Here is an 18,735-nt window from a genome sequence, read left to right on the forward strand (position 1 = left end):
CAACCTTTCTAGTCTTAAAAACTGGATTCAATTTTTGCTCATTGAACTATGAATCAGGCCAATTTAATAAGAACACACAAGTAGAGTTAGTAGTTTTCCATTTGCAATACTGTAACTGATTACAGTAAAAGTTTGTGCAATTCCTCAGATTACAGAATAAAAAAATGTGAAGTCCAAAAGTGTCAAGTAGAAAAACTAATTCAGGGCAAATACAGCATGAGATTAACCATCAGTATTTTTGGTATCAAGCTTTTCCAAGGATCAAAAAGTAATCACACATCACCTTTCAAATGCCACTTTCATGACAGTTAACTTTGATGTTCAGGCTAGCCTTAAGTTACTATTTCCAGAGGCAAAAGATTAGTCTTAATCTAAACAAAAATAAAGAGCCAGTCAGAGGAATTGTATATCACAAATGTTTACTAACAAGATGTCTGGTTTTTGTAACAGACATTTGGGTGACGTTTACATAATACTGCATGTTCACACGTACAAAAAAGGCCTTTAATTCTCTTCAGTAGATGTGAAAAAACTAGAGACCTCCGAGATTGGAGCAACTGTTTTACACATCAATGTATACATGTATCAGAAATTTAAAAGACCATATGCAAATATAATAGTCCAGTTTAGGAATGTTCTTCAGATAGCTTCTGAGCTTTAGCAACAACTTCTTCAATAGGACCAACCATGTAAAAAGCCTGTTCTGGTAGATGGTCCAATTCACCTACAATGACACAATTTGAATAGGACAATTGTTGAAAGAAAGCTAAAAAGATATTATGAAGACTGTGAGGTAGTAGATTGCCAAAGTTTACTGTGGGTTTTTTAAAAGTGAAAGTGTTTACAAGATCCAGTATGTTTTCTACACTTTAAGAGGCGTACAGCTTTGTTTCACTTTGAAAATTAGCTGTTATTTGCAACTCAACCATTAACATGGTGGTAATACATAGAACAAGAAAAAAGTGAACACAGTATTTTTTTATGAGCCAGATTAAGTGAAATGTAAACAGCACAGCAGCAAAAAGTTTCTTAAAAAAACCCTACACTGAAGTATCTTGCCCTTGGTTATCAAGGCCATCCTTAATATACAAAAGGTAAGCTGTTAGAAGCCACCCAGCAACATATTTACTCCTCCACCAGATAGTCACACCTACTTTTAATCACAAACACAGTATGTTGCAGACTACACATTACAACCTTAACTGACCCCTTTCTGCACACCCTTTTCCCCCCCAGTGATTCTCCCCCTCTCCAACACTAGTAATTCATGTTTGGTGTAGCAGTTGGTTGTGTTGTGAGAGGACAGTTTGGTAAAGGGATGTTTGCAGAAGGACAATTAAAGGGGTGACTGAAGGGTATCATTCCTACGAGGACAGAGAACGTTGAAGCACATGGTTTGCTACTTCTTATAGTGGCAGTAATAGCAAGGTGCATACCCAAGAGTGCAGGAATAGAGGGCTTTTGTGGATTTGTCTCAAGTATGCTGTTGTAAGAACCCTGTCTACTTCCAAACAAGTTTTGTGAGTTTTCCCCCCCTAGGTTTTTTTAAAATGCTTAAGTGGTGGTGGAGATGGGCCTGTATAGAGGTAGGAAGGCAGCTGCCATTAGTAAAGATTTTATCCATCAACAACTGCATGAGAAACCCTTATCCTACAACAGATCTGACAAAAAAGGGCAGCTCCCAGATAAGATTTTATTTGCACTCAGCCACTTCACCACCTTCTTTTCAGTCAGGCCTGCATGCATGTGGCCCCCATTAATCAGGTTTGTATAATGGCTAAAAGCTTATGCATGTCATAATTAAGCCATCATCCAACCACCTCCCAACCAAAGTTTGACAGTTCAATTAATATTGTTCAATTACAACTAGCAGGATTGCCAAGGTAAAGTTTTCCAGCCCAGATTTCCTATTAAAAACTCATAAAAGGAAACAAACAAACGAACAGTATACCTAGAAAATTCAAAGGGCATAAACTCCTGAATGTGCCCCCCCCCAACACACACGAGTGACTGGCCATTTATGCCTCATTTTAGAATGCAACCCTAAGTAAGCAATCACTAGTACTCTGTGCTTGAAAGCTGTACTACTGCAACTTCTGACAACACTGACTGGCTATGTAGTCACTGGTGCAAGTAGCACTTTTAGGGTCAGTAATTACTCTAGTGAAACTAAAGTAATCTAGGGCAGAGGTTCTCAAACTGGGGTCCACGGACCGTCAGTGGTCCGCGGGTTGTTCCCTCCACGGTGCGGGCCTGGGCAGCCGCACACAAGAGAATCAAGGGCCACCCACCTAATTAATGGAGCCATGCAGGCATGGCTCCACTAATTAGGTGCCTGGACCCTGGAGAAGATACACATGTAAGGTGAGGTGGTGGCCTTGGGGGCTAGGGGGCAAGTGGGAGGGGGTGGAGGAAATCTGGGATGTGCAAGGCTGTGGCAGCCAGAGAGGCAACTTTCCCCAGCTCCAGAGCTGCCGCAGATAGGACCCCGACCCCCCTGCCCCGCCCACAGCCCCAACCGGGGAAGAGACCTCCTCCCCTTCCCAGCAACAATATAAAGCCACATTTCAGACAGCAGAGTTTAGACTTTAGAATCCTGTCCAGTTCTAAGGGTTAAGAAGGAGATAAACTGAATTTCTTCTTAGTACCTTTGGGACCAAACTGCTGTAGTGTCCTGCCCAGCCTTGTCTGACAAACACCAAATCCTGCTCCCTTGTCTTCCTAATTCTCCCTGGATCATGCAGCAGGGACTGGCTTGGACTAGCAAGTGGCACAGTGCCTTGAGTCACTATGAAGGCATGTGCAGAGGATCAGTGAAGAGGATACCCAGGCAATGACTCTCAAACAGCTTGGGGTGGTGCAAGCAGGGGCCAGGAAGGTTTGACAATGGAGTGGAAGGGAAAGGAATCTAGGAGCCAAGTTGGATTTCAATCCCTTCCCGTTTTATAAATCTGTTCTTGAGAACTAAATGCTTAAACATTAGATGTTGCACATCATGCTCCACACTAGCATGGCTGAATCATTGCCTAGTGCTCCACCCATCCATTTCCATATCCACTTGTTCTCCCCACATCTTATACTTAGACTAAGCTCTTGGAGGAAGGAACCTTCTTTATGTTTGTACAGTGCTCAGCACAATAAGCCTGTGGCCCTTAGGCCCCACTACAATACATGTGAAACTAACACCCCCTACTTTACTAAAGCAGTAATATTTAGTGAATGCATTTAAGCATAAGGTAGTCTGCAGAAGTGAGTGTCAAATATTAAAGGAAACTGACAATCTCCAGAATACAGCTCTGAAACTGGGGGAAATCATGCAAGTGAAAATATATTAGTTTACCAGATAAAATGCTCTTGAATCCCTTGATTGTTTCCTTCAAAGGCACCAATTTTCCAGCATGGCCAGTGAAGACTTCAGCAACTTGGAAAGGCTGAGACAAAAACCTCTGGATTTTTCGAGCCCGGGATACAATTAGTTTGTCTTCTTCAGACAATTCATCCATCCCCAAAATAGCAATAATATCTTGAAGGGATTTGTAATCCTATTATGGAGAAAGAAGGCAACCCAAATTAAATAATCTCTTGATACCCTGTGTAGATACATTAATATTGCAATTTATTCAAAAGACTAGATATCAAAGTTGAATTTCACTGATTAAGTCTTAACACTCAGTTATCTCCAGTTTGAATTAAATTCATTGGGGGAAAACATAACAAGATACCTGAAGAATCTTCTGTACACCACGAGCCACATCATAATGCTCTCTGCCAACAACATTAGGGTCCATGATACGTGAAGTAGAATCCAGAGGGTCCACTGCTGGATAGATACCCAGTTCAGCAATGGCGCGGGATAATACTGTAGTAGCATCTAAATGTGCAAAAGTAGTAGCTGGAGCAGGATCAGTCAAGTCATCAGCTGGTACGTAGATAGCCTGAAATAAGTCATTTTGAAAATCAAAGTACAAGATCTTAGTAAAAAACTAAGACTCATTAAGCCTCATAATATATCTACTATTAACTGCCACCTTCACCTTCTACTCATGAAGCTAAGCACCGAACTCTTTACTGATATAAAGACACCTGTTTAACACCATACCTGTACTGATGTAATTGATCCCTTTTTAGTAGTAGTTATTCTTTCCTGCATTGTTCCCATGTCAGTAGCCAACGTTGGCTGATACCCTACAGCAGAGGGGATACGACCCAGAAGTGCAGACACCTTAAGATCAAAGGAGAAGATAATGTAGCAAGTTAAAGAACTCTTGTAATTCATTTTCTCAGATACATTAAAGGTTCTTAAACTGTGCTGTTTAAAATGTTTTGAAGCATACAGAACACAATGCTAAGTGGAGTGAGAAGACGGCAAACAGTTAGCAGGTCTGCTCTCAGTCTTTACACTCAGCCACCAAATGGAAAGAGTGGAGACAAAAATCAGGATGGTACCCCATTTCATTCTTCCAGCAAGAAGGAAAGTTGGAATGGTCTTCTTTTACTTCAGCAGTCAGGTTTATTGTTCCTTGGCTACAGACTACAATCCAGGAGTACTGTGTGCATTCATAAGGGCAGAGCAAGAAAGAGGAAGTAGGGAGAGAGAGGGTATGATCAAAAGTTGGTGAATTTTGGAGGCACAAGGGCCAGAGAGATATTATAGAGAATTAGAGGAAGGCAAAAAAGAACTATGTGCCCACAAAGAAAATAAAAGAAAGATAGCAAGAGTGGTATAAGGATACATCTCCTTTTTTCCCCCCCCACCTCCTTCAGACACGCAAAGGGCCAGCCATTCTGGGTATTAGACACCAGCATTCCTACCCTTAAGCAGGGTTGTTGCAATTTTCCCTAACCTGAGGACATCCACTTTAAATAAAAAGAAAAACCCAAGAACCCCCAAGATTTACAATGAGAAACGTACTCCATATAATGTGATTCACTTTATGAGCATATTTACTCTGTGAACAGAAAGACATATGTAGTGCAAAATTAAAAGCTTGTAGCCCAGCATGCAGAATAAAGAGTGTGCATCATACTAACTGTTAAGCCTACAATGCTTTTGTATCTATTTTTAGATAAAGATATATTTAACTTATTTGGCTAATTTTCCTTCTGTCTAAAATTTTCTATGTCACTCAAGTAGTTTTAACGGAACTTGAAAGTGAGACCCAGTAAGGCCAGTTGGAGCTTCTATACCTCCCAATAAAAAAAAAATTAAGACAGTTAAGGAAGGATACAACCCATGTGTGGTGGAACTGAGGCCTTCAGAAGCAACAGCTTACTCCATGGGCACAGTTTAATTTTTTGTCTACCCAGGAGCAAAAAGGTCACCAAACTGCATATACCTTTCACCACTCCAGCCATTAAGCATTGCCTGACTGGGACCAGCTGGGTGCCTATGTCGAGTAGAGGACCTATTGCTTCTTCAGTTTCTCCCCTACCAGACCCAACACCAGCTAGTTTGGGATATTAGCCACCCCCTTCCCTCCCCCCCCCCCAAGTCATTCACCCAGTCATTCATTGAACTGGAGCCAGAGAAATGGTGCTGTCAAGGCAGCCTATGATTGCCCCTGCCTCCAGAAGTCATGCTACTCACCAGCACTAAGCCATGTTTTGCTCTTCCCATTTTAGGTTCTAACAGAAATTTGTCACCACTTTGCCACCCCTTCTCCACTCCCCCTTACTCAGACCCTCAATTGCTCTCTTAATTACTTCTATAGCATGTCCTCCATGCTTTTCAGCTAGGTCTCATTATTAGCAAACCAAATATACAAGAAAGTTGCAACCTCCAAGAAAAAAGGAGTCCTGCAGGGAGAAAGCTTCTAGGAAAAACTGAACTCAAGAGAAAGCTTAGGCTGAGAGGGTTTTGTATTATTTTAAGTTAATAGAGGTAAATGCTTGGAAGTGAAGTTTGGGTGCGTTTAGGTCTTTATTCTGTTTAAGTCAAGGTAAGAATTTACAGTTACTCTGTGGACATTGCTACACCCACTCTAAAGTTGGCTTGGGCCTGATCCTATGCTTCTGAAGAGCAATTTAATTGTTTGACTTTGGAATCCTTCAAGCGTGGGCCACTTAGTGTAAGTCATAGGGAGAATACACCTAAAGGCTTTATTCTTCCTCTTTAAAATTGTAGGGTTTTATACCTAGCTAAGATATCTAGGCAACTTTTTTCAAAATTTGACTGGCATATACAAATATACACAGAGTTCCCTCCTCCCAAGCAAGAGGACACACTGAATTTTTGCTTAAAATTTGTGTTTGATAGGTTTTCATCATTCTTTTTGGGGTGAGGAGCACAATAAGCAGTTTCACGTTCACAGCTCTAAGAGTAGTTTTTAGATTCTGAGGTAAGTATTGTACTGGAACTTTTTATTATGAATACTAACCTCTGAACCAGCCTGGGTAAATCTGAAGATATTGTCGATAAAGAGAAGCACATCCTGTCCTTCTTGATCACGGAAATATTCAGCAACTGTCAAACCAGTCAGGGCTACTCTGGCACGGGCACCTGGAGGCTCATTCATTTGACCATACACAAGTGAAACCTGGAATTTAATTTATTACAGAAATAAAATTAGGCTACTACATTTTCTATAGATGAATATAATACATCTCGTTATATAGTGTTGATTTAACACCCACATGCCTTGGCCCAGTTGTGGAGGCAAAGGCCAGGGACCAGATGACAATGGCATATGTGCTGTGTAATTTTTTAAGTAACAAAACCCTTTATTAATTTAAGTATTTTTTTTCCTAAAAGTATGAACACTTTTACAAGACTAAACTTTCACCCTAATCTTATAAGTTAGTAAGCCACTAAAGCAGCAAGGGTGATTGATTGAAAGTTCACTATTAGAATCTGCGGACCTGCCTAACTGGAAGAACATAAAAATTAGCATGTATATACAAGTCAAATTGTCACTGCTCACATACAGAAAGTGTTTTTTTTCTTGGAAAAATTATATTAAAATAGTACGTTGCCAAACAATCCACTGTAATGTATCACAAACAATAGGGTGTGTGTTTTGTTTCTAATACTCACACCCTTTGAAAGTTACCTTGGAAGTGGCATCCTTCAGGTTGATGACACCAGATTCAATCATTTCATTATACAAGTCATTACCCTCTCGTGTACGCTCCCCTACACCAGCGAAGACAGAGTAACCACCATGGGCTTTAGCAACATTGTTAATAAGTTCCATAATTAATACAGTTTTTCCTACACCAGCACCACCAAAAAGCCCTGAAACAACAATTTTTGTCAATACAATTGAGTTTTCAGTTTGAGATCATTGTCAATTAATGTAATTACATCCAGCTACAATACTTCACTATTATCCCTCAAAATGCCTGTTAACAGTGTAGGTATATTAAGCTAACTTTAGAACAAACCAATCTAAAATTTGCTGCTGTTAGCAGCATCCTTTTTCAACAGCTGGTTTGTTTAATCTTCCTCACGAGAACACTTTCTACTAAGCACACAAATTTAGGAAACTGAATAAGACTAAAATTTTAAAGTTTATATAAAGCCAACTTAGTTTCCCTCCAACTGAAGTACAGAATGTTTTATGTACAGTACTTGTTACATAAATTTACAGCATATCTATTTGCTTCAGAAGAGAAACTTACCAATTTTACCTCCTTTGGCATATGGAGCCAATAAATCTACAACCTTAATACCAGTCACAAGAATTTCTTGCTCAACGCTCATATCTTGGAATTCAGGAGCTTCAGCATGAATAGATGCAAACCTGTAAAGAAGGTCTTTAACTATTTTACATAGTTTTGTCTTTACTATCAAAGTTTCAAGAAAAAATTGTTTAAGAGATACTGAATAAGATTGTTATATTAGTGGTCCCTAGCCAGAAATAAAGTTTACATCTAGGTAAAATTTAGAAGAAGCACCATCAGTAAAAATTACGAATTAGAAGTGTCTAATTCAAACAGTACTGGATTTGCCAATTGTGAAAGAGACCCCTTGGCAAAGGATCCAGTTGTCTGTTCTCAAACAGCTTACTCCAGAATTGACAAATTCATTACAACCAACACACATCTTACAGGTTATTTATCCATAAAGAGTAACATGTAACATATCTAAGAAAGCTCATAATTTGTCAAGATTCATAATTATTGTGAGAGGCATGTACAGGTAATATTTAAGGAATAATGTATTTATACTGAAAGTATGCTTTATGGACTTGGAGTAGAAATTAATCACCAGGAGATAATGTGTCTTGGTGATGGCCCATTCAGCCAAGGAGAATTTGCCACGCTGCCCTCTTCAGCGAGTGATGCAATGCAAAGTTCAACTGTTCAACCTTACGCAATACTAAGGCTTTCAATGGAAAACCATCAGAAGCAATGACAAAAAAAAGCAAAACAACGTAAAAGGTACAAAAGAAACTTGACAGACAGGATGAATCCCTATCTTGTAAACAGAAAAGGCAGTACAACACAGATGCTGGAAAAGGACTATCACCATTCACCAAAAACTCTTTGTGGAGCAGGGTGCTTTCATGAACATTTGGAGCCTGGTTCTTGTGAAGCCAGCCAGATCTACAACAGACTGAACTTTGGAGTGGGGAGAAATCTATTCTATAACTTAGGAAAAGTAACTATTCATAAGCATAGACCTAGGCTCACATTTTATGATTTTGTTTTGCATTGTGACCATCTGTTTCCGCCACACACTCTTGTTTCTAGAGTTTACTCAAAAAAACAAGATGCTTTTATTTTATCATAAGTGCTCTGTGAGTAGCCAATATCCCAAGGAAATGATTCAAAGGAATTCAGGGATTTGGGGTGCACCTAGAGTTAATCTGCAAGGCAAATTTAGGGCTGGCATAGCTCAGAGGGGAGTGCTTGAGCAGATGAAAGGCTGGTGGAGTCAAGGAGACAACACCCAGCTACCACAAGACAGACTCCCTCTCACTGGAGGCAGGGGGAGGGAGGGGGGTTAAGCAAGGTGACTCACAGTCCTGGGTTCCTTGAGAACCCTCACAGCAATATATTGACCTATTAAGATATCTGAAAAATCTACTGTTCTGGTCTCAGAAAAATGATGCTCTTGCTAATACTCTGAGTTTTTGCATTAACTATTTACAAGGAAGTCACCAGTTTCGTGAACATGGCAGGACAATCTCAAATGATCTCAGTTTAACTACTGATTTATCACAATTAAAATTCCCTTCCTTATCTTTATTGGGCATACACTGCTTCACCTTTGCAGATGCAAAGGAGACACAACCAGTGTTATTAGGAACACTGGTGCAGTCTTATTAGCTGCATAACCCAGCTCCTACATACAGCCGAGCCTGTTGATCCTCCACTGCATAGTTCTACTAGCCATTCTCCCCATGCATGAACGAAACAAATACAGGAGGCATGGAGACACAGACTGGCCTTTGCTGCTGTCACCCATGCAATCTGGGCTAGAAGGAAAGGAAAAATCCCTTCTCCCACTCCAGTTATTGGGGAATTCCCCAGCATTAAGTGGAATTACTTGAGCTGTAGACTGTGCTCTGAATTCTGTCCCCAGTAAATGTTGAAGAAGCATAGCTACCACAAGTTTCCAGGTTTATTTTCTGTTTGCTTGGGGGGGACAGAAAGATGATCTTCCCCTCCACACTCAAGCTGGCAAATACCTGTAATATTTGGAGGGGCCTTGCTGGGTGGTTACAAGTCCAATTTCTTTTGTTGGCAGGATGCTGGACTTTGCATGTAGTACTCAGTTTACTACTATTTAGTACTGTAGACTAGTATTTCTTCAATTGTTTCAGTAATTATTAATGCAGTATCTTATAATTAAATATAATTTTCTCAACATCCCTGTGAGATGAAGGAATATCAGACCCATTTTAGAGATGGAAACTGAGGCACAGAGAGATGAAGGTCAGAAGCGTCCACTAACTTTGGGTGTCTAATTTGAGACACACAGGACCCAATTCTTCCAGACCACTTAGCATTATATAGCACTTATGTTCAAGGCACAGCTCCCCTGATTTTAAATGCACCCGAGAGTGCTCCCCACTTCTGCAAGTCAGACCTCAGGGTCTGATGTCAATCACCCAGAAAATAAAGAATTAGTGACCATTTGTGAAAAGATTTATTTAAATTGCTTGACTAGTATCACACAGGAACTCTGTGGCAGAAGGACAGAATCCAAATCTCCAGGGCAGCATTCAACTGCCTTAGCCATCAGATCACCCTTTCCCCTCTATCATTGCACACTTCTGCAACAATTGAAGCAGGAGATCCTGCAGACTAATCTCTCAGTACACAACCTTGCTTTATCCTGAGTAGGTCCACCCGTACAGTGAATGAGGCAGGGGGCCTGTGCGGGGGAGCAGGGTGGGAAAGATAGTACAGTAGAACCTGAGTTATGAGCACCTCAGGAATGGAGGTTGTTCGTAACTGTAATGTTCGTAACTCTGAACAAAAACATTATGGTTGCTCTTTGAAAAGTTTACAACCGAACATTTGACTTAATACAGCTTTGAAAGAAGAAAAATGCTGCTTTCCCTTTATGTTTTTTGGTAATGTTTTTTTACATTTAACACAGTACTATACTGTACTTTTTTTTTTTTGGTCATCTCTGCTGCTGCCTGATTGCGTACCTCTGGTTCCAAATGAGGTGTGTGGCTGACTGGTCAGTTGTAACTCTGGAGTTTGTAACTCTGGGGTTACACTGTACATGGTGATGTAACTAAAGACTATCATGACGCATACGTACAAGGAGGCCAAATTAAGGTTGCAATGACAACCTTACTTCTATTATTTCCCAACTTTTGAGTACTTACTTTGCAATTTTCATAATGTTAATTTTATGTAGTTTTTTTTAAATTTAATATCAGTATAGCTTATACTCCTTCCCATACAGAAATAAACTATACCGATAGACACTTTTATAATAGGGAGGTCAAACTGCTTTAACTATACTGGTATAATTAATGTGGTACAACTTTTATGTTTAGACAAGCCTTTGAATTCCTGCACCCTCACCACTTCTTTAATGGGTACCTTCAAAACAATATACTAGTAACAGCAATTTCTTCTCTAAATCAACTAAATTTAAAAATACTCACTGTTTCGTTGCAATAGGTCCTCTTTCATCAATTGGCTCACCAATTACATTCATGATCCTTCCCAGTGTTTCTGGCCCAACTGGAATTTTTATAGGTGCACCCGTGTCCAGAACTCTCTGCCCACGGGTTAAGCCTTCAGTGCCATCCATGGCAATTGTTCGAACAGTACTTTCACCTAAGTGTATAAAAATCTAAGTTTGCTCTTTAAACAGAGAACATTCACCTTATTGCAGGAGAAATTCAGAAATTTTGAAGTAGTCATTTTCAGAGGTTTCAGAACTGAGAGTCAAATTATGTGGTACAACTGGACATTACTTCATGCCTCAGCCAACTGAGGAAAAAAAACCCAAACCTTAGTTTTTTCTGATTTAAGGTAGACTTGCCAAAATCAATTATAAGATTCCTACATTGGCAAATCAAGTTTAAATAGAAGCTCCATAGACCATCTTAAGTTATAGTAATATTTTTAAACAGTACTCTACATAATTACATAATCTTCATTACATTCACACTGAATTATCCAGAGTTACAGATTATTCTAAGCTTGTTTTGGAGATTTATTTATTTTTAAAGTAAACAATGAACATTAACTACATTGCAGGGAACAAAAATCTGCAGAACTCACTGCTCACCACATATTGTGCTCCAGAAACTTAGCTTTCCTTTTGAATTAAGTTAAATGTCTAGCCCTTCAGTTGTCAAGTGAAGACTGAAAACATGAACTCAGTGGAAACTGTTGAAATGTTGTCCTAAGTTTTCAGATAACATGAAACAGTGTTGGGGAGAGCTGTCGTGCCCAACCATCTCAATTATAGACCAAGAGACCATAGGCGGCAAGTTATATGGGCCCGTGGTACCCATGCTCCACCAATGTTCAAAACACAGGTGCCTGGCTCCACCAGTGTTCAGGCCCCGCCCACAGCTCCCATGTACCTCCCTTGGAGCATCCCTGCACCCTGGGCAGCGGCTGGCTGCTGTTCCCTGCACTGTGCTCCCCCATCAGCTGCCTCCTTTCATGCTGTGCCCACCAGCACCGCTCCACTGCTCAGACTTACAAGGGAGCAGGGCAGGCTGAGGTGGCAGCTGCAGTCTGCGAAGGGAGGATGCACACCTGACATGATGGCAGGTGTGTTCCCCCGCCCTGATCCTTCAGGAGTCAGGCCAGTGGGTGACGGGGCACATCCTCCTCCCCCCAGTGCTGAGCTGCACACATACAGCGCCACAGCAGAGAGGGGCCCTAGGAGCACATGCAGTGTGGTGCGATGTGTGTGCTGCCAGCAGCAGGCCCACTGACCGCAATTCTGGGCCCCAGGGCAGATCAATCAATAGGCCCCTTCCCCCCTCCCTCAGCCAGGGCCACAAGCCCCCCTGCCCAGAGAAGCCTTGAGAGCCCCACTCCCTGCCAGAGGGCTGCCGCCGCTGCAGCCCTGTCCCACACTTGCCCGGAGGAGCCCCAGGGCAGCTACGTTGACCCAACCTGCTCTGGGGAAAAACCACAGCTTCTCTTGATTCAAAGATGCTTTTGATATGCCCCATGCAGGTTCCAGGGTGGCTGAAGCAACAGTATTTGCTATTTCCTCAGAACCTGCATGGGGTAATATCAAGAGTCTTTGAATCAAGAGATGCTTTTCCCTAGAACAAGCAGAACTATCGCAGCAGTGGCCAGTGGCTCTTAAATCGCCCAGGCCCCTGGGCAATTGCCCCCTTTACACCCATCCCCTGTTGGCGGGCCTGGCCGGAGGGGAGAGGGCTTGGGGAGGGTCCTCCTCTGGCCTCAGCCCCTGGGCAGCCTGCCTGCACCACAAACTCCTCATCCCCAGCCCCACCCCAGAGCACAAACCCCCAGCCACACCCCTCACCCCCACACACCCTAACCCTCTGTCCTAGCCCTGAGCCCCCCACACCCCAACCCTCTGTTCTAGCCCTGAGCCCCCTCCCACACTCCTAGCCCCAACCCAGAGCCCTCACCCACAGCTAGAGCCCCCATCTGTGGCATCTTGGGGACAGTAGTAGATGCATTGAATTTACATTATTTTCAACTAGGTGCCTGATACAGTTTCCTGTCTTCCTGACCTGCCAGGAATTGTCTACATCTCTCGTTCTCCAGCTTTCCCCATAAGAGGGAGTTAGCTGGATTACAGTGTACAATCCCTGTAGTATTCCTTGGACTGGGCAGCATGGGGTCACAGAGCCAGAACTGGAGGCCAGCTTGCTACCAGGGAGTATGGGGAGAGCTAGAGTGTAGGCTGGGAGCAGAGATGTCTGGAAAACAATGTACCAGTGAGGAGCTGACGCCAGTTACAAATTTCTCCTCTTCCTGACACACAAGGGGATGGGAAGGACAGGAGATTCTGAGAAACATCCAGAACAACATTACAGGAACAGAATCTCAGAGCTGGGCTACCTGGGGCTTATAGAAATAAAATCCTCAGAAACAGACATTAGTGTATATTTTCAGGGAGGACAGAGAAAGTAATTAAGGGTATTTCATGGAGATAAATTAAATTAACTATGTAGCAGAATATAGGCGTACTTGCAGCAGAGTTCTGTCCCTTTTTGTCACAGCACCTTGGCTGGCCAAGCAAAGGGAGGTCCTACACTCAACTTTATAGCATCTATCCCTCATGTGATAACTTTAGAACACCACATCCAATCAATTCCAAAATTTCAGGGAATGTTTTAGACATAAATGGGCAGAATCCTATTTATTTTGGTGAAAACCTGAAGGCCCCACCCCATGGAGCCCCTTGAATCCCCATGAAGCCCCTCCCTTAGCAGACCCAGGAGTTTCAGCCACTTCTGCAGTTGCCTATAGATCAAAGAACTGGTTGATGGCAGCCATTAACACCTCCCCACACAACACCTCCCCCCACCCCCAAATCCCTCCCCTGAATATCACCTCTGACCATGGTTCCAAAACAGAGTTCCTGGCATAGGGGACAACCTGTATGAAAAGGACAGTGCCCCTGACCCAGAGAAAGAGAATGGAGCACTCTAGTACCGGGAAAGGGGAATGACATAGCACACAGAGTCCCTGACACAGTAGGAAAGGGACAGTTGCAATTGCAATGAGTCCCAGAAATACAGGAAGATGGGAGGGAGGCACACAAGAAGCTTTTTGGGGAGAATAAAGAGATACTTGGTTGCTTCTGTAGGCTAAGCTCCATGCACGTAACCCTCTAGTACAGGGGTGGGTAAACTTTTTGGCCTGAGTGCCACATCTGGGTGAGGAAACTGTATGCAGGGCCATGAATGTAAGGCTGGGGCAGAGGTGCAGCATACAGCAAGGGGGCTCAGAGCAGGGGGTTAGGGTGTGAGGTGCAGGAGGGGTTCGGGCTCTGGCCCGGCGCCACTTACCTCGAGCGGCTCCAGGGTGGCAATGGCACGCAGCGGGGCTAAGGCAGGCTTCCTGCTTGCCCTGGCCCCACGCCACTCCCGAAGTGGCCAGCATGTCCAGCAGTAGCTCCTGGGGGTGGGGCAGGCGGCTCTGACGCGCATTGCCCTCGCCTGCGGGTACCACTTCCCAAAGTGTCCCAGTTCCCGGCCAATGAGAGCTGCGGGGGACAGGGCCTGCAGACAACAGCAGCACACAGAGCCCTCTGCTCCCCCCTCCCCCGGGGGCCACAGGGACATGGTGCCGGCCACTTCTGGGAGCGGCATGAGGCCAGGGAGCCTGCCTTAGCCCAGCTGCACCATGGGGCTGGCAATCCCATGGGCCGGATTGAAAACCCTAATGGGCCACAGTTCGCCCTCCCCTGCTGTAGTATATAACCAAGACAATATACATCTTCAATGGTCTATGTTGAAGAGAAAGCTTCATAAATTTTTTGAAGTCTTACCCAATTTTTTCCCTCTGTTACAACATCTTACAAATATAGTTTCACAAGCCCTGAGAAAAGCCAAATCTACCTCTAGCTATGGGGTGAGAAAGGAAGAAACTATCAAGCACAGAAGCAACGTAGATTCTGAGTTGAGAGAACACTGGTATCCACCAAGAACAGGAAGTGCCCTATCTGAATCCTCAGGAGTGTTTGGATACTGCTTCGCCATGGGACCAAAGTCATAGGGTCTTTATTTTACCTGCTTCCATTCTTTTAATGTTACTGAGGATACCAGTATAAACGGAAAAGCCATTTGGGTTTTAGCCAAAAGGAAGGGTCTCTTGAAAGGAGAATCATTTATTTGAGCCTTTGGAACCTATACCAGAATAGCAAGAAAATTAAGAAAACTGACTGGCGGGACAAGGTCAATGTTAGAAGAAGGCTCTAAAAAGGTTAGTCTAGATTTGGATCTTGCCTCAAGGGTAATGAGTGCCAGATCCTGATCATCCAAATCTGGACTCTTAGAAGAGAATACTAATTTACATGGCATATATGGGGACCAGAGAGGTTTTTGTGGGGCACTGGCCTGGACAGAAACATAGTTCAAAACATTCCTAAGGGCCTTTTCTAGGTAGGTCCGAGAGAAGCCAAAGTGGCTTTGTCCCGTCAGGTCTGGGAAGCTTAGGCCCAAAGGAAAAGAAGAGGAAGCCTACTTGAAGAACCAAGATGGTGCACATGAAAAGGAGCAGAACCAACACTGACAGAAAACGTGTCTCTGCTGCAGCAGGATGATGGGAGCATGCCACATCCAAAGTGCATGAGAATGCTTAAAGGAAGTACAACAATGCATGGTAGAAGGGACCTCAATAGTACAATGTGCAATAGAACAAGGGTCGCAGGTAGTAAGGAAATCTCTTCAGGACAGCATTCAAACTACCCTAGAGTTAATAGTGGTAAAATGAAGCTAGAGAAAAGGAGAAAATAGCAGGAACAACCAACAATTAAAGAACATGGCTTTACAAGACAGACTTACCAAGGTGCTGAGCAACTTCCAACACCAATCTAGTTTCACGGCCTGACGCTTCCAGGGCATTGAGAATTGGAGGAAGGCATTCATCAAACTGGACATCAACAACAGCACCAATAATTGCAACAATACGCCCTGTTGCAGTACCAGATTTGGCAGACTCTGAAGTCCTAGCTGCATAATTTCGCCCTAACAAAAAATAATTGCCAGAATCAAAATTAGAGCAATTTGCCTATTAATTGGAAACCTCTCCATTTTATGTATTTTACTGAAGTAAGCCAGATTTAAATTAAAGTTGTTACAAATGTTACACTTGTTAAAGACTCTAGGAACAAAACATAAAAATGTAGCATTCTTCATAATAGAAACCTTTAAGAAGTGGGACTAAATTGATGTTTTACTAGGGGAAACTCAGGATTAAATAAATAAAGTATGCTATTTTACCAGTAGATTACATCATAGGCAGCGAAACCACAAGTACACCTGATTCCTAATTACATGTGCAAATCAACAGAAGCAAACTTTAAAAATGGGTGCAGCATTCACCATCCTCCAGAGTGTGCAGGGGCCTCTGCATCAGTGATAAGAAGGCGCATCGAGTTCTAATATCTCCCTAATAATAAGCATAAGATTTCCTGCTCTAGATCACATCAGTGGTCTATCAGGTTCAGTATCTAGCCTCAGATAGCGGCCTTCTAATTAATACTTCAAAAGAAGAAAACCCTTTAGAGCACATTGCACCTAGCTAATTATACAGTGCTTAGTGGAAAGGGACTTACTTTTTTTAACACCCATTTTGAGCATCTTACAACCAGAAACATGAAAGCAAGCACTGAGCTGACTGGCCCAACATGCTGGTTCTGATCATTTTAAGCCCAGAAGTGGATACTCAGAACAAGTGGGGGGGGGGGGGCTGTTCAGATTAAAGGCCAACAGAAAAGATGAAGGTGGGGAGAAAAACAAACAAGTCATATTGCTTCCAACAGAGCTGCTGAGCATGTTCTGCACACATCACTGAAAGCCACCCTCACGCTGCCTAAGGAAGGGAAACACCAGGATACCCATTGCAGCTCAGAAGCAGGGACTAGGGGAGTCGCGAGTGGAGCAGAGAACCCAGGTCTCCTGCCTCCCTCCCAGCCCAGAGCTTTCAGCACTGCCCGGCCCGGCCCCCCAGCCCCTCCCGCGCTGAGCAGGCTTCAAATGGGGCAGGCGCCAAGAAGCCAGCAGAGCTGCGGAGCGCCCAGGCCGGTGCACTCGGCCCCGGGAAGTGAAGGGGCGGCAGGCTCCGAGCAAGGGGCAAGGCAGAACGAAGCAGGGCGCTCGGGGACCAGCGAGGGCAGGAGGCGGCGGGGGCCTGGGACATCCCTAGGACGGACGCAGCGGGAGGGTGCGACCAGGCTGACACCTCCCCCCCCAGCCCTTCCCGGGCGCGGGACCCCCAGACTCACTGTGCGGGAGCGCGGCGGAAGTGGCCGCTCCTGCTGCCAAACAGCCACGGTCCGCGGCAAGGGGCTGGAGAGCCCGCAGGACCGCCACGCCGCCTAGCCTCGCCCGCCGCAACATGGCTACTCCAACAGTCCCTCCCGCCCGCCGTCTCGCGCCTTTCTATCGGCAACGGCCGCTAACGAGGAGATGGCGCATGCGCAGTGGGAAAGTGTTCCATCGTGTCCCAATGCGGCCGCCCTTCCCTCATGTAAGAGGACGACGCCGATAGAAACTACATTTCCCAGTATGCAATGCTCCCTCTGAGGCGTGTCCGTGGACTACAGGCTCCATCATGACAGGGGCTCCTGCTGGAGCAACCTTACTATTTTAAAAGAAGTTTCTAGCACACTGTACCTCTTTCCCTTCCTGCTGGCCTGCGTGTCCTGCTGCTAAACAGGGCCCAGACTCGCTTTCAGGGATAATGCAAATGCAAAGCATCATAACATAAGGATGATGAGGTGCTGCCCCAGACCAAGCTGTGACCAGTAATTATATGAGGGGGACAGAGGGTAAGTGCAGTCATAGAATATCAGGGTTGGAAGGAACCTCAGGAGGTCACCTAGACCAATCCCCTGTTTAAAGCAGGACCAATCCCCAATTTTTGCCCCAGATCCCTAAATGGCCCCCTCAAAAATTGAGCTCACAACCTTAGGTTTAGCAGGCCAATGCTCAAACCACTGAGCTATCCCTCTGCTCCACCTAGTCCTCCTTCTCCACTATTGAAAGCAGGTGGACAGCTCCCCCAACTCTTCTGGGCTTAGATAGGCAGCACTCGCTTACAACTCCCTACCCTCTCTCTGGTTGGTTCATAGGGTTGCCAACTTTCTAATCCCACAAAACAGAACTCTCTTGCCCCGCCCCCTGCCCTGCCCCAAGGCCCCGCCCCTTCCCTAAGGCCCCGCCTCCTGCTCACTCCATTCCCCCCCTCTCTCTGTCACTCCATCTCCTGCACCCTCACTCACTTTCACTGGGTTAGGGCCGGGAGTTGGGGTGTGGGAGAGCAGGGTGGTGCGAGAAATGAAGGATTCAGTGTGTGGGAGGGGTGTGCCAGTTGTGAGGTGGGGCCAAGGGGTTTGGAGTGTGGGAGGGGGTCTAGGCTGAGCCAGGGGGGTGGGGTATAGTGGGGGGTACTGGCTCTGGGCTGGTGGGTGCGGGCTCCAGGGTGGAGCCAGAAATGAGGGGTTCAGGGTGCAGGAGGGGACTCCAGACTGAGGCAGGGGGTGCAGGAGTGGGTGAGGGCTCCAGCTTGGGGTGCAGTTCTGGGGTGGGGTCAGGGATGAGGGGTTTGGGGTACAGGACGGGGCTCAGGGCTGGGGCAGGGGTTTGG

The 18,735-nt window shown here is 44.5% G+C and overlaps 1 protein-coding gene across 1 annotated transcript; it reads right to left on the reverse strand.

Annotated features, from left to right (window-relative positions):
• Positions 1 to 400: 400 nt before the first annotated feature.
• LOC119863815 (ATP synthase subunit beta, mitochondrial-like) lies at positions 401 to 17,640 on the reverse strand. Its single transcript, XM_038422754.2, has 10 exons — positions 17,372 to 17,640; positions 15,930 to 16,112; positions 11,076 to 11,250; positions 7,621 to 7,742; positions 7,050 to 7,234; positions 6,378 to 6,536; positions 4,100 to 4,222; positions 3,723 to 3,935; positions 3,341 to 3,542; positions 401 to 724 (listed from the first exon to the last, which is right to left on the reverse strand). The coding sequence occupies exons 1-10, from the start codon at positions 17,484 to 17,486 to the stop codon at positions 627 to 629; spliced, it is 1,575 nt and encodes a 524-aa protein (XP_038278682.1). The 5' UTR covers positions 17,487 to 17,640; the 3' UTR covers positions 401 to 626.
• Positions 17,641 to 18,735: the final 1,095 nt, after the last annotated feature.

The sequence above is a fragment of the Dermochelys coriacea genome, chromosome 11 (genome assembly GCF_009764565.3).
Source record: "Dermochelys coriacea isolate rDerCor1 chromosome 11, rDerCor1.pri.v4, whole genome shotgun sequence".
In the NCBI taxonomy this organism is placed as follows: Eukaryota; Metazoa; Chordata; order Testudines; family Dermochelyidae; genus Dermochelys; species Dermochelys coriacea.

What these genes read in the sequence shown, in the direction of transcription:
- LOC119863815 (XM_038422754.2), bottom strand. Translation starts at nt 17,486, where the DNA reads ATGTTGCGGCGGGCGAGGCTAGGCGGCGTGGCGGTCCTGCGGGCTCTC. An exon ending in TGCCAAAGGAGGTAAAATTG is followed by an intron (nt 7,235 to 7,620) that starts GTAAGTTTCTCT and finishes TTGTTGTTTCAG; the next exon opens with GGCTTTTTGGTGGTGCTGGT. An exon ending in GTGTACAGAAGATTCTTCAG is followed by an intron (nt 3,543 to 3,722) that starts GTATCTTGTTAT and finishes TCTCCATAATAG; the next exon opens with GATTACAAATCCCTTCAAGA.